Source organism: Aotus nancymaae, unplaced genomic scaffold (genome assembly GCF_030222135.1).
Source record: "Aotus nancymaae isolate 86718 unplaced genomic scaffold, 86718_ANA_hifiasm-v0.15.2.pri h1tg000020l, whole genome shotgun sequence".
In the NCBI taxonomy this organism is placed as follows: domain Eukaryota; kingdom Metazoa; phylum Chordata; class Mammalia; order Primates; family Aotidae; genus Aotus; species Aotus nancymaae.
In genome coordinates this window covers 69,715,373-69,729,005 of record NW_026988432.1, presented here as the reverse complement: position 1 = coordinate 69,729,005, position 13,633 = coordinate 69,715,373, and the positions used below count along the sequence as shown (strand labels likewise).

General features: G+C 42.4%; 1 protein-coding gene and 1 pseudogene across 3 annotated transcripts in view; one reads left to right on the top strand and one right to left on the bottom strand.

The window, feature by feature from the left end:
- The window catches only part of SEH1L (SEH1 like nucleoporin), a 37,148-nt gene extending 23,754 nt beyond the window's left edge, over positions 1-13,394 (bottom strand). The window contains exons 1-3 of one of the 3 annotated variants that reach the window (XM_012472507.3): positions 13,161-13,394; positions 9,854-9,904; positions 4,765-4,911 (exon numbers count right to left, since the gene is read on the bottom strand). In XM_012472507.3, the coding sequence (XP_012327930.1) occupies positions 4,765-4,911; positions 9,854-9,904; positions 13,161-13,271 (309 nt within the window). In that variant the 5' untranslated portion in view covers positions 13,272-13,394. The remainder of the gene's footprint in view (positions 1-4,764; positions 4,912-9,853; positions 9,905-13,160) is intronic. The other 2 variants (XM_012472508.3, XM_012472506.3) reach the window with 2 other exon arrangements.
- On the top strand, positions 7,579-7,979 carry LOC110568092 (small ribosomal subunit protein uS8-like; annotated as a pseudogene).
- Positions 13,395-13,633: the final 239 nt, after the last annotated feature.

The following is a 13,633-nucleotide window of genomic DNA, read 5'->3' as shown; positions in this document are numbered from 1 at the left end:
ATTTCTGCTCTAAAAATTTTTAACAAATTTCCACTCCAGCTCTAAAACTTGCCTTGGTTTCTTACTCTGCCTATGCCCCTTGGTGGAATTATTTCTTCTGAGGAAGCAAGAAACGAGGTTGCTGCAGACCCACATGGATTCACCACTGCTAATACATTAATGGTGACTAAACTAAATACAAATAAATATCTTGAAGATCGAAGAAGAATCCTTCTTATGCCACCCCCAAATCTAACCTATAGTATACTGAACTGACAAACCTCAGACTTAATGCCAAAAAAATCCTTTCTAATTCTATAAATTTCCATTCTCTCCTCCCCATAAGCAGCTTGCCTTAGAGAAGCCCTAGTGCAAAGGCAATCAGACATACTCCTCCCCCTAGAAGAGTTGTAAAACAGTCTGAATAGCCATTCAAGCTACAAAACTAACATAATTACAACAGTGTGCTATTGAGACAAGGAGACATACAGGCCAATGGTAACAAGAGAGTCCAGAAATCAATCCTCCATATATAGAGCCAACAAATGTCAAGACCATTCAACAAAACTTTCAACAAATGTCAAGACCATTCAACAGTCTTTTCAATAAATGGTGCTGGGAAAACTAGATTTCAGCACCCTACCATTTTTTAGTGACCGAAATAAATAATTTTTATCAGGTCTTTGCTTGCTTGCACATGTTAACCACTCACTTTTTGCTGAACAACCCTTGTTGCCACAATATAATGATAAACTTGATGTACTGCTTCTTTGTCAAGCAGGAGGAGATAACTTCAGGGTCACGTAAAGAAAAATGTTGGCAGAAGAAATGAATGGCTTTAAGGACATTGTGACTAGCTGCTTACACCCAGATGTCTGGTTGCTCAAGGCATTACCTGAGACTAAAAAAAACACAGATTTTTCCCCTAGATTCTCTGAAACTCCCCCTCCCTTACTCTCTAGTCACATAAAACTACCTGCTGTGGGCCGGGCGCGGTGGCTCACGCCTGTAATCCCAGTACTTTGGGAGGCCGAGGCGGGTGGATCACGAGGTCGTGAGATCGAGACCATCCTAGTCAACATGGTGAAATCCTGTCTCTACTAAAAATACAAAAAATTAGCTGGGCACGGTGGCGCATGCCTGTAATCCCAGCTACTCAGGAGGCTGAGGCAGGAGAATTGCCTGAACCCAGGAGGCGGAGGTTGCGGTGAGCCGAGATCGCGCCATTGCACTCCAGCCTGGGTAACAAGAGCGAAACTCCATCTCGAAAAAAAAGAAAAGAAAAAAAAAAAAAAAAAACTACCTGCTGCTTCCTTTTGTTAAGACAGATTTGAGAGATCTTGTCCCCCTCCCACCTTCTTGTTTTAGCCAAATCGAATAAACCTTTCTCTATCTCCAAGTAACAGTGACTCAGGATTTGGTCTCAGCTCCACACTGGGGATACAAGCCTGAATTCAGGATCCTACAACAATATTAGAAGAAAACACTGGGGGAAATCTTCACAACACTGGATTTGGCAATGCTTTCCTGAATATAACACCAAAAGCATGAGAAACAAAAGAAAAAAATAGATAAACTAGACTTTAAAATGTTTAAATTTTGTGCATCGAAGGATACTATCAAGAGGGAAAAAGACAACTCACAGAATGGGAGAAAATATTTGCAAATCATTTACAGGTTGTACATAACAAATCCAAAAACCTGAAATCTGAAATGCTCCAAAATCCAAAACTTTTTGAGCATTGGCATGATGCTCAAACAAAATGATTACTGGAGCATTCTGGATTTCAATTTTTAGATTTAGAATGTTTAACTGAGGCCAGGCACAGTGGCTCACACCTGTAATCCCAGCACTTTGGGGGGCCAAGGTAGAGGATCACTTGAACCCAGGAGTTCAAGACCAGCCTGGGCAACACAGTGAGACCCTGTCTCTATTAAGTAAATAAATAGGAGAATGCTTAACTGGTTAAGTATAAATACAAATATTCCAAAATCCAAAATCGGAAATCTGAAACATTTCTGGATCCAAGCACTCTGGATAAATAATACTCAACCTATACCTGGATAAGGGATTAATATCCAGAATATATAAAGAACTCCTACAACAACAACAAAAATACCCAATTAAAAAATGGGCAAAGGATATGAATAGTATTTTCATATTCATATCATTTTGAATATGAATTCAAAGAAAGACATACAATTGGCCAATAAGCACATGAAAATATGCTCAACATCAGTAATCATTAGAGAAATGCAAATCAGAATCACAATGGAGATACCACTTCACAACAGTCACAACAGTAGGATGGCTACAATAAAAAAGCACAATAACAAGTGCTGATGAAGATGTGGAAAAATTGGAATCCTTGAGCACTGCTGGTAGTAATGTAAAATGGTGTAGCTGCTATGGAAAAGTTTGACAGTTCCCAAAAACGTTAAACACAGAACTACCACAAGAGCCAGTAATTCTACTCCTAGGTATATGTCCAAAAGAATAGAAAGCAGTCTCAAACATTTATCTGTACAGCAATGCTCAGAGTAGTATTATTCATAATAGCCACAAAGTGGAAACAACCCAAGGGTCCATCTACAAATGAATGGATAAACAAAATGTAGTATACACACACAAGAATATTACCTAGCCATAAAAAGGAATAAATATATGCTACAACATGGATAGACCTTGAAAACATTTTAGTGAAATAAGCCAGTCACAAATGTACAAATACTGTGATTCCCTGTATATGCAGTACCTAGAGTAATCAAATTTATAGACACGACGGTTTAATGGAGGTAGAGGGAGGAAGAAGGGGGAGGCATTCTTTAACGATATGGAGTTTATGTTGGCAATGATGAACAGTTTGAGGTACAGATAACAGTAATGGGTACACAGCACTGTGAAAGTAATTAATTCCACTGAATTGTACCACTTACAAATAGTTAAAATGGGCAGGGCATGGTGGCCCACGCCTGTAATCCCAGCACTTTGGGAGGTCCAGGTGGGTGGACCATTCGAAGTCAGAAGTTTGTGACCAGCCTGACCAATATGGTGAAACACCATCTCCTTCTAAAAATACAAAAAAATCAGCCAGCCATGGTGGCACAGGCCTGTAGTCCTAGCTACTCAAGAGGCTGAGGCAGGAGAATCACTTGAACCCCGGAGGCAGAGGATGCAGTGAGCCGAGATTGCACCACTGTACTATGGCCTGGGTGACTGAACAAGACTCCATCTCAAAAAAAAAAAAAAAAAGTTAAGATGATGAATGTTGTATGTTTTACATTATTTTGCCATAATAAAAAACTGCATCACGGCAGCATAGTGGCTCACACATATAATCCCAGCACTATGGGAGGCCGAGGCGGGAGGATTACTTTAGTCCAGGAGTTTAGGGCCAGCCTGGGCAACATAGTGAAACCCCATCTGTACAAAATAAAAAAATTAGCCAGGCATGTAGGTGCATGCCTGTGGTCTCAGCTACTTGGAGGGCTAAGGTGGGAGGATTGCTTGAGTCTAGGAGGTTGAGGCTGTAATGGGCTGTGATTGGCTGTACTGCAGTATCATGCATTAGGGAGGGCAGGTGAGCGGTGATAGGACTAGAGAAGAAAATACTGTCCTTGTAAAGGAATGGAATTATATCTGGAAGGATACACAAAAACCTGTATGTACTACCTCTAGCGAGAGAACCCCACAGCGAGGGAAAAGGAGGACACTCCCACTGCATATTCCATTTTGTTTCTTTTGAATTTTACACCATGTGCATGATTATCTATTACAAAAAACAAATCATAAAGCTGGGGGTGAAAAGCCTGCAGATGATAATACCTTCAAGTGAAAATGCTGGAAAGGGTCTTAAATATAATCTAGTTCAATTTTTTCACTTTATAGGTGAGGAACTTTAACAGCACACAGATTATATTATGTTCTTGACCAAATTCAAATATCTAATCAGGCAAAGAGAGTGGTAAAAGCAGATGCAGATAAAGGAGAGTATATTTTCTAAGAAAATTAAAATAACCACAAAATAGAAGAAACACTTTTTAAAGAATTATATTAACCCTTAATAGTTTAAGGTTAAAAAAAAAAAAAGAATTTTAGTGTTAGACACAGTGGCTCATGCAGCAACTCAGAGGCTGAGGTGGGGCCAGGAGTTTGAGACTGCAGTGAGCCAGCGTATGTTAAAATCATAAATGACTATGATATAAAATATACGAATAGGTAAAATTATATAAATGCAAATAGTCTGGAGGCGTCATAAAAGTTATAAATAGCTGGATGCGATGGCTCATGCCTGTAATCCCAGCACTTTGGGAGGCCGAGGCGGGTGGATCACGAGGTCAAGAGATCGAGACCATCCTGGTCAACATGGTGAAACCCCGTCTCTACTAAAAATACAAAAAATTAGCTGGGCATAGTGGCGTGTGCATGTAGTCCCAGCTACTCAGGAGGCTGAGGCAGGAGAATTGCTTGAACCCAGGAGGTGGAGGGTGCGGTGAGCCAAGATCGCGCCACTGCACTCCAGCCTAGGTAACAAGAGCCAAACTCTGTCTCAAAAAAAAAAAAAAAAAAAGTTATAAATAATGCGATGGTGCTCCTATTGCTTCAGACCCAAGTTAAAATGAAATGAACAAGTAAGAAAAAAACATGGAAGAAAGAACTTTTTAGAACTGGTAAAAATAGAGGGGAGTGGTAATATTTTACTCATTATCTGAGATAGTCTTGGGACTAATGCTCCTTGGCTGCTCATGTCTTCCCGGCCCTCAGAATACTAACAAATGTCTCACCCAGTGGCTCTGTCCTCGCAGTTTATCATTTGATTCTCCTACTATTTCTTCCCATACAGCAGCTGTTCGGTCAAAAGAACAAGAAGCCAACACCTGTCCAAATTCAGGATGGGCCCATGTCACACGCCATACAGATCCACTATGTGTCTAGGGAATCAAAAAGAAAAAAAAAAAGAGCAAATATTCATTATCCCAGGGCTTTTGTTCCCTAAAAACTTAGTTTATTCATATTTCATAAATACTGGTTTTATATGAGGAAACAATATAGTTTTACTTCCATAAGAGGAGAAAACTGATCAATATAACATGAAAATAAAACATTAAATTCCAGAATGTTTTAACCTTTAGAAAACATTCTATATTTAGCATTGTAGCCCTTCTGGAGGTCCAGTTCTTCTGACATTTTACTAATAAAGAAAAATCTGGCCAGATAAAGTTGATTACTTCTAGTATTGATAATTGGGCGACTTGCTTCAGAGCTTTGAAACAAAGATTCTACATGTCCACCATCTTACTTGCAAATGCTTTTTACAGGAAATATCCATCTAACAAAATAAATAACATTAGATTTATTTGCTCCAAAATCCATAGAGACAGAAAGTAGATTCGTGGTTACCAGGGGCTGGGGCAGAGGAAACAAGAAGTGACTGCTAAATGAGTACAGGGTTTCCTTTAGAGGCAGTTAACAATGTTCTGAAATTAGAAGTGGTGGTGGTTGCCAATTTAATGAATAGACTCAAAAATCACTAAATTGTATACTTTAAATGGGTGCACATTACCACATTATGATATGTAAATTATAGTTGAATTTAAAAAATACTTTTTTTTCTGAGACAGAGTCCCACTCTGTCACCCAGGCTGGAATGCAGTGGCACCATCTCGTCTCACTATAACCTCCGCCTCCCGGGTTTCAGCAATTCTCCATCTCAGCCTCCCGAGTAGCTGGGATTACAGGCATGGGCCACCACACCCAGCTCATTTTTTGTATTTTTAGTAGAGATCAGGTTTCACCATCTTGGCCAGGCTGGTCTTGAACTCCTGACCTTGTGATCCACCCACCTCAGCCTCCCAAAGTGCTGAGATTACAGGCGTGAGCCACCATGACTGGCCAAATTAAAAAAAAAAAAATTTTAATTTGCTTCAACCAGGCACAGTGGCTCATGCCTGTATTCTCAGCACTTTGAGAGGCTGAAGTGGGCAGACTGCTTGAGCCAAGGGGTTCAAGACCAATCTGAGCAATATGGCAAAACCCCATCTCTACAAAAAATACAAAAAATTAGCCAGGCGTGGGTGGTATGCACTTGTGGTCCCAGATGCTTGGGAGGCTGAGGTGTGAGGATCACTTGAGCCTGTAAGTTTGAGGCTGCAGTGAGCCAAGATTGTGCCACTGCCCTCCAGACTGGGTGACAAAGACCTTGTTTCCAAAAAACAAAAAAAAATATTTGCTTCAAAAATATAACAATATTTAGAGACAGTAGCAATAAAATGCTTAAATGATTTTAACTGGCAATACAGATAATAGACTATTGTAGGAAGAGTAAACATACGGAAGCCCAAATCCTTATACCCCTTCATGTTGGCCGAGGGGTGGAAGGCGAGAAGGGTGGTGAAGGGATACAAAGGTCTTAAAGTATTGTACTATCAAAAGAATTTGCCAGGTGCTTCTCAGGAAAAATACTGCATAATAACAAACAACATTCAGAAAATGTGTTTCACACCATATAGCTAACATTTTTTACATTCAACAACATAAAAATAGTTTAACCAATCACTTCTACATAATAACAGTATCACCAATTAACGGTGCATTTTGCACCCTTATTTTTTAACTTGTTTTGTCCAGTCTTTTCTGTGTCATCTTCAATTCTTACTTATACAGAGCTACAAAGTTAAAAATGCACACTAAGGCAGATAAGTTTTATTATATTTACAGTAAAATACAATCTAAAGAATAAGGTTTACCCAAAAATGCTCATCACAATAAAATGGAAACTTAAATATCCATTAGTTAAGCAAAATGGTATATTTATTGGCTGTTAATAAAAAGCCGTTATATAGAAAAGTACATATGAAATATGTTAGGCTTAAAAGCAAGAGATAAGGGTTTCCTTTTGGAATGATAAAAATGTTTTAAACTAGAAAGAGGTGGTAGTTACACAATACTGTAAATGAAGTAAATGCCACTTAATTATTTACTTTAAAATTATTAATTTAATGATACGTGAATCTCGCCTCAAAGTGTGGGGGGGAACTTGGATAGACCTTTCACAAAAGAGATATGAATGGCAAATAAGCATATGAAAAAATAATTAACATGAGGTATGAAGGAAATACAAATCAAAATCCAATAATCTTGTAGTCACTTCTCAACTACTAAAATGGCTATAATAAAAAAGACAGGATCCCTCTCTGAGAGCTCCAATTTCATCCATCTGTCATCTGTGCCATCCCGCAATATAAGGTTCGGTCTCGGTGTCCTGCGGGGAGGCTGGACCCCTCCTTGGCCGAGGATGCTGGCCTTGCGGGTTCTTGGACAGGCATAGAGGATAGCCATGCCCAGGCGCCCCAGGCTGTGCACTCCGTGGATCCGGGTCTGTCGAGTCCAGGCTGCAGCGCTGGCGGGAGCCGGAGCCTTCGACTACTCAGTTAGGCGGTAGCTGCGGCTCAGGCCACAGCGTCTGGATCTTTCTCTAGTAGCTGAGGCAGTGCCTTGGCCCCAGGCGTTGGGCAGCATCGGGTTTGGTGGGCGCTGCAGTTTCTCATTGCGGCAGCTGTGCTTGGAGCTTGGGAGGCTGAGGTCACCCAGCAGCCACAATGGTGCGCATAAATGTCCTGGCTGATGCTATCAAGAGCAATCAACAATGCCGAAAAGAGAGGCAAATGCCAGGTGCTTATTAGGCCGTGCTCCAAAGTCATCGTCCGGTTTCTCACTGTGATGATGAAACATGGTTACATTGGCGAATTTGAAATCACTGACGATCACAGAGCTGGGAAAATTGTTGTGAACCTCACAGGCAGGCTACACAAGTGTGGTGTGATCAGCCCCAGATTTGATGTGCAACTCAAAGATCTAGAAAAATGGCAGAATAATCTGCTTCCATCCCGCCAGTTTGCTTTTATTGTATTGACAACCTCAGCTGGCATCATGGACCATGAAGAAGCAAGACGAAAACACACAGGAGGGAAAATCCTGGGATTCTTTTTCTAGGGATGTAATACATATTATTTACAAATAAAATGCCTCATGGACAGAAAAAAAAAATAATAATAATAATAAAAAAGACAGATACTATCAAGTATAGGTGAGGATGTAGAGAAACTGGAACCTCACACATGGCTGGTGGGCACAGCCACTTTGGAAGTTTAGCAGTTTCTTAGAAAGCTAAGTATGTATAACCCATCAATTCCACTCCTAGGCATCTATCCAAAAGAAGTGAAAATATTATGTCCACAGAAACTTACATGGCTTCACATTATTCATAATAGCCAAAAACTGGAAACAACTCAAATGTCCATCAACTGGTGAATAGACAAAATGTGGTAATATATATACAATGGACCACTCAGTATTACAAAGGAACAAACTGACACATGATACAATATGGATGAACCTCAAAACATGCAAAGGGAAAGTGGCCAGACACAAAGGACAATGTATTTCAAAATTCCATTTCTATGAAATTTCTAAAAAGGATAAACCAGGCTGGGCACGGTGGCTTATGCCTGTAATCCTAGCACTTTGGGAGGCCAAAGTGGGTAGATCACTTGAGGTTAGGAGTTCGAGACCAGCCTGCCCAACATGGTGAAACCGTCTCTACTAAAAATACAAAAATTAGACAGAAGTGGTGGCAGGTGCCTGTAATTCCAGCTACTCGGGAGGCTGAGTCAGGAGAACTGCTTGAATCCAGAAGGCAGAGATTGCAGTGAGCCAACATCGCACCACTGCACTCCAGCCTGGGCAACAGAGCAAGGGTCCAGCAAAGAAAAGAAAAAGAAAAACCTATGGAGACAGAAAATGGATCAAGCCTGGGGCTTGGAGTGGGAATAGGACACAAAGGAATTTCTGAGTTCGAGAGAAATGTTCTAAAACTTGATTACAGTGATGAGTGCACAACTATGTAAGTTTACTAAAACTCACTGAACTGTACATTTAAAATTGATGACTTTTAAGGTCTGAAAATTTTTACTTGGCAGGGCGTGGTGTCTCACGCCTGTAATCCCGGCATTCTGGGAGACCGAGGCAGGTGGATCATCTAAGGACAGGAGTTTAAGACCAGTCTGGTAACATGGTGAAGCCCCATCTCTACTAAAAATACAAAAATTAGCTGGGCGTCACAGTGTGTGCCTATAGTCCCAGCTACTCAGGAGGCTGAGGCAGGAAAATCACTTGAATCCAGGAGGCAGAGGTTGTAGTGAGCCGAGATCACGCCACTGTACTCCTGCCTGGGCAACAGAGCAAGACTCCGTCTCAAAAAAAAGAAAGGAGAAAACTACGTACGAAACATCACTTGACAACTATTAAAATATGTAACGGGGGCCGGGCGCAGTGGCTCACGCCTGTAATCCCAGCACTTTGGGAGGCCAAGACAGGTGGATCACGAGGTCAAGAGATCGAGACCATCCTAGTCAACATGGTGAAACCCCGTCTCTACTACAAATACAAAAATTAGCTGGGCATGGTGGCGCACGCCTGTAGTCCCAGCTACTCGGGAGGCTGAGGCAGGAGAACTGCTTGAACCTAGGAGACAGAGGTTGCGGTGAGCCGAGATCGCGCCATTGCACTCCAGCCTGGGTAACAAGAGCGAAATTCCATCTCAAAAAAATAAAATAAAATAAAATAAAATATGTAACAGAAAAAGGAATATTCTAAATTACAATTATGTTAGAATGCTACAAAATTACAGATTTTCTTACTCTCAAATTCTGAAAAACACACTTGTTACTTTAATAGTGAAAAACAGTAAAGTGTCTTTCCAGGAAAAGAACTACTGTATAAATTCTATCATTTCCTCAAAATAATTCATTGATAACTATGAAACAAACAGTAAATATTTATGTATTTTTAATAACTGTAAAAATAAATACTAACCTTCCAGCTAGCAGTACAATGCCAATCACCACTTTCACTTTTATCCCAGACCTAGAAGAAAATAAAAGGCAGATATTTTATACAAGAATTCTTACTAATTGATACAAAAACCATAAGACTGAATCAGTGTACAAACAAAGGGGTGAACATATAATTCACAAAAGGATACAAACAGTAAGTAAACACTCATTCATTCAATTAAATATTTATTGAGAGGCCGGGTGTGATGGCTCTCATCTGTAATCCCAGCACTTTGGGAGGTCAAGGCAGGCAATCGCCTGAGGTCAGGAGTTCAAGACCAGCCTGGCCAACATGGCGAAACCCCACCTCTACTAAAAGTACAAAAATTAGCTGGGAATGGTGATGCACACCTGTAGTCCCAGCTACTAGGGAGGCTGAGGCAAGAGAATCACTTGAACCCAGGAGGCAGAGGTTGAAGTGAGCTGAGATCACACCACTGCACTCCAGCCTGGGTGACAGAGTGAAACCATTCTCAAAAAACACATATTTATTGAGAACCTTGAATGTGTCAAGCACTGGGCCAAGCACTGACGGATTCAGGAAACTGAGCTCTAATAGGTAACAGAGACAATTAGTTACAGTCAAATCTCCTTATTCAAGGTAGTTATCTTCTACAGAGTCGCCTCCACCACAGACACATTGCTCCTAGGGGAAATACAGGGTTCCCGTGAGTCTCTGGCCTACATTTTTGTCAACCAATCAGTACATGACCTGGTTTTATGTATGTTTCTGTTTAAAGGTAACTTATTTAACACATACTGTTTATTCATCAATATTGAACTCAGCCAACAGCACTGTAACTCATGTCTGAAGGAAGCTTCTGTAACACACATACTATCTCTGTAAAGCACATCGCCTCCTTCCTGTGTTTAGAAATTAGCACTTCAGCACTATTCTTGGAAGCCATTTTAAGCAGCGAAATCACCAACAGAAAGAACAAATAATGCAAAAATCACTGCACTTTTAGATCATGAAAAACACCTGTTTACAGTACGAGCCAAAATACAGTATCACCTGGTTTCACCTCCACAGGAAATGTCTGTCCTGAGACTCAAGCTTTTCATCATTCCGCACACATGCACAAAGGACTGCAAAAGCAGTGTGTGGATACTGACTTGGGGGGTACAAGTAAATTTCAGACAATAGACAAATTCAAAAAAATACAGAATCTACAAACAACAGGCTCAACTGTACACGTAACAAATGGCAAAGCAAAAATATTGAAACCAGGTATGGTGGTACACACCTGTAGTCCCAGCTACTCAAGAGGCTGAGACAAGAGCGATTACTTGAGCCCTGGAGTTTGAGGCTATGATCACATCCATGAATAGCCATTGCACTCCAGCCTGGGCAACATGGCAAGACTCCTTCCCCAAACAAAAAAGGGAACCTTACTACCCAGAAAAAATATAGAATACAGTAAGAAGGTGCCAATTTCACCTGTTAAAAATGTAACGAGGGCAATGACACTATCAAATCAATACTATCACTAGTAGTATAAAACGATAGGACCTGCAAGATAGTAACTGTCAATTATCTTCAATAGCTTTTAAAATACTCACTAATTTCTCTTCTGAAATTAGCCTAAGAAAATCATTCAAAATACATAAAATGCTAATGAGAATTTTCAGTGCAACACTATTTCTGACAAGACATATATGTATTTACACACACTCTACCATGATGATACAAAACGTTAAAGGAAAACCAGAGGAAATCAAATATTAACAAAAATTATCAATGAGCCTACAAGTAATTTTTTCACTTTCTAAAAAGAAAAATATATTACTCGCTCAAATAAAATATACATACAAATAAATAAATACATGGCTCCTACATTAAAAAAAAAAGTACTCTGGAATAAGTGGACATAACTGGCCAAGGTGACTCACACCTGTAATCCCAGCACTCTGGTAGACTGAGGTGAGAGAATCATTTGAGCCCAGGAGTTCAAACCCAGCCTGAGCAACATCACAAGACCCTGTCTCTACAAAAAAATTTTTTTTAATTGGCCAGGCGTGGCGGTGTGTGCCTGTAGTCCCAGCTACTGAGGAGGCTGAGGTGGGAGGATCACTTGAACCTGGGAGGTTGAGGCTGCAACAAGCCAAGCTCGCGCCACTGCACTCCAGCCTGGGTAACAGAGCCAGACCTTGTCTCAAAAAAAAAAAAAGAAAATATTATCCTAAGTAAAATAAACCAAATATAAAAGGATAAATATTCTATGATTCTATTTATCTGAAGTACCTAGAACATACAAATTCATACAAAGCAGAAGAATAGAGGTTACCAGAGGATGGGGTGGAGGAAATCGGGTGCTCTCGGGTAGTTTCAGTTTAGGATGATGAACAGGTTGTGGAGATGGACAGTGATGGTGCTGTATAGCAATGTGAATGCTGTACTCAATGCCACTGAATTCTACACTTTAAAACGATTAACGTAGTTTATTACAACAAAAATAAACTTGTTTTTTAAAAAAACCTAAACCTTTTAAGAATTGCAACACTATTTATAAAACGTTTATCTTTGAGAGATCACTGATATCAAACTCGAATGTGAAAAAGGAAAAACCGTACTTTAGACTTTCAGTTACTCTGGAGTTGTCGAGAACCAAATAATCCGCACTCCAGCTTTCATTCATCCTGCAATACATCTGGGAGGTTCCTAAATCCCAAATAGCATCCGCACATTAGAAATTCTCTTTGTCGGAAGCGTCTATAAACGTTTACGAGAGCTTCAAGAAACAAACACTCCGAGTCCTAGGCAGCAGGCAGAGAAGTCATTGGATGTAAGTGGTTTGTGTTTTCCTTTCTTGGCAAAACCAAGTGAGCTTCGGCTCGGAACCCACGAAGAAAACCATACGCCCTGGTAAGAGGACACTGGAGGGGCACAAAACTCAAGACACCGCCAGCCAAGCAAAGACTCCCACCAGGTCACCAGGTGAACAGCACGGGCAAGGCCCAAGACCCCCAGGCGGCCAGTGGGACGCCCGCGGGTTCCGGCCCGCAGCCGGAGAAACGCGGCCCATGCCAGCGCCCGGCGTCCCCTGCGGGCGGGAGCGCGCACGTGGCACCAGCTGCGCAGGCGCACGGTAGCGCGGCCCGCGAGGCCGCCGTAACCCCACAATACGCGGGCGGGGAGGGCTTCCGCCACATCCAGGCAGGGCTAACCCGCCATCCCAGAGCTTCCAGCTAAGTCAATGAAACCAAGTCATAGCCCCGTTTCCCGCGTCGCCCACCCCACTCTCCCTCCTTCCGGGCTCGGCCCCGCCCGCAAGCGCCTCGCGCACCTTAACGCTCTGGTCGCTGGAGCAGGTCGCCATCCGCCTCCCATGGAAGTCGAAAGAGACATCGTGGATGAGATCCTTGTGGTCGGCCGCGATGCTACGCGCCACAAACATGGTTTCTGCCGGGCCCGCGCCTTCCAAGAGGGCAGTGGCCGCTGGAGCGGCGGCGGCGGCAGCAGCGGCACAGGGCTCGCAGCCTATCCAGACTTAGCCGCCCGGGCGCGCACGGCGCGTGCTACCCACGCCCCCGCACCGCCCCTGCCCATTAATCCCCGCCCACACCCCCGGCCCGTCGTCCCTCGCCCCACCGCCAGTCCCTCAAGCCCCGCCCCACCCGCCGGCCCGTCAGGCCTCGCACCGCCCCCTGGCCCGTCAAGTTCCGCCTACCCCGACCCGCCCTCCAGCCCCGTGCCTAGCCCCACCCTCCCGCCCCCTCCAGCCCCACCCTCTCCCCCTCGGGTCAAGCCCAGGCCTGA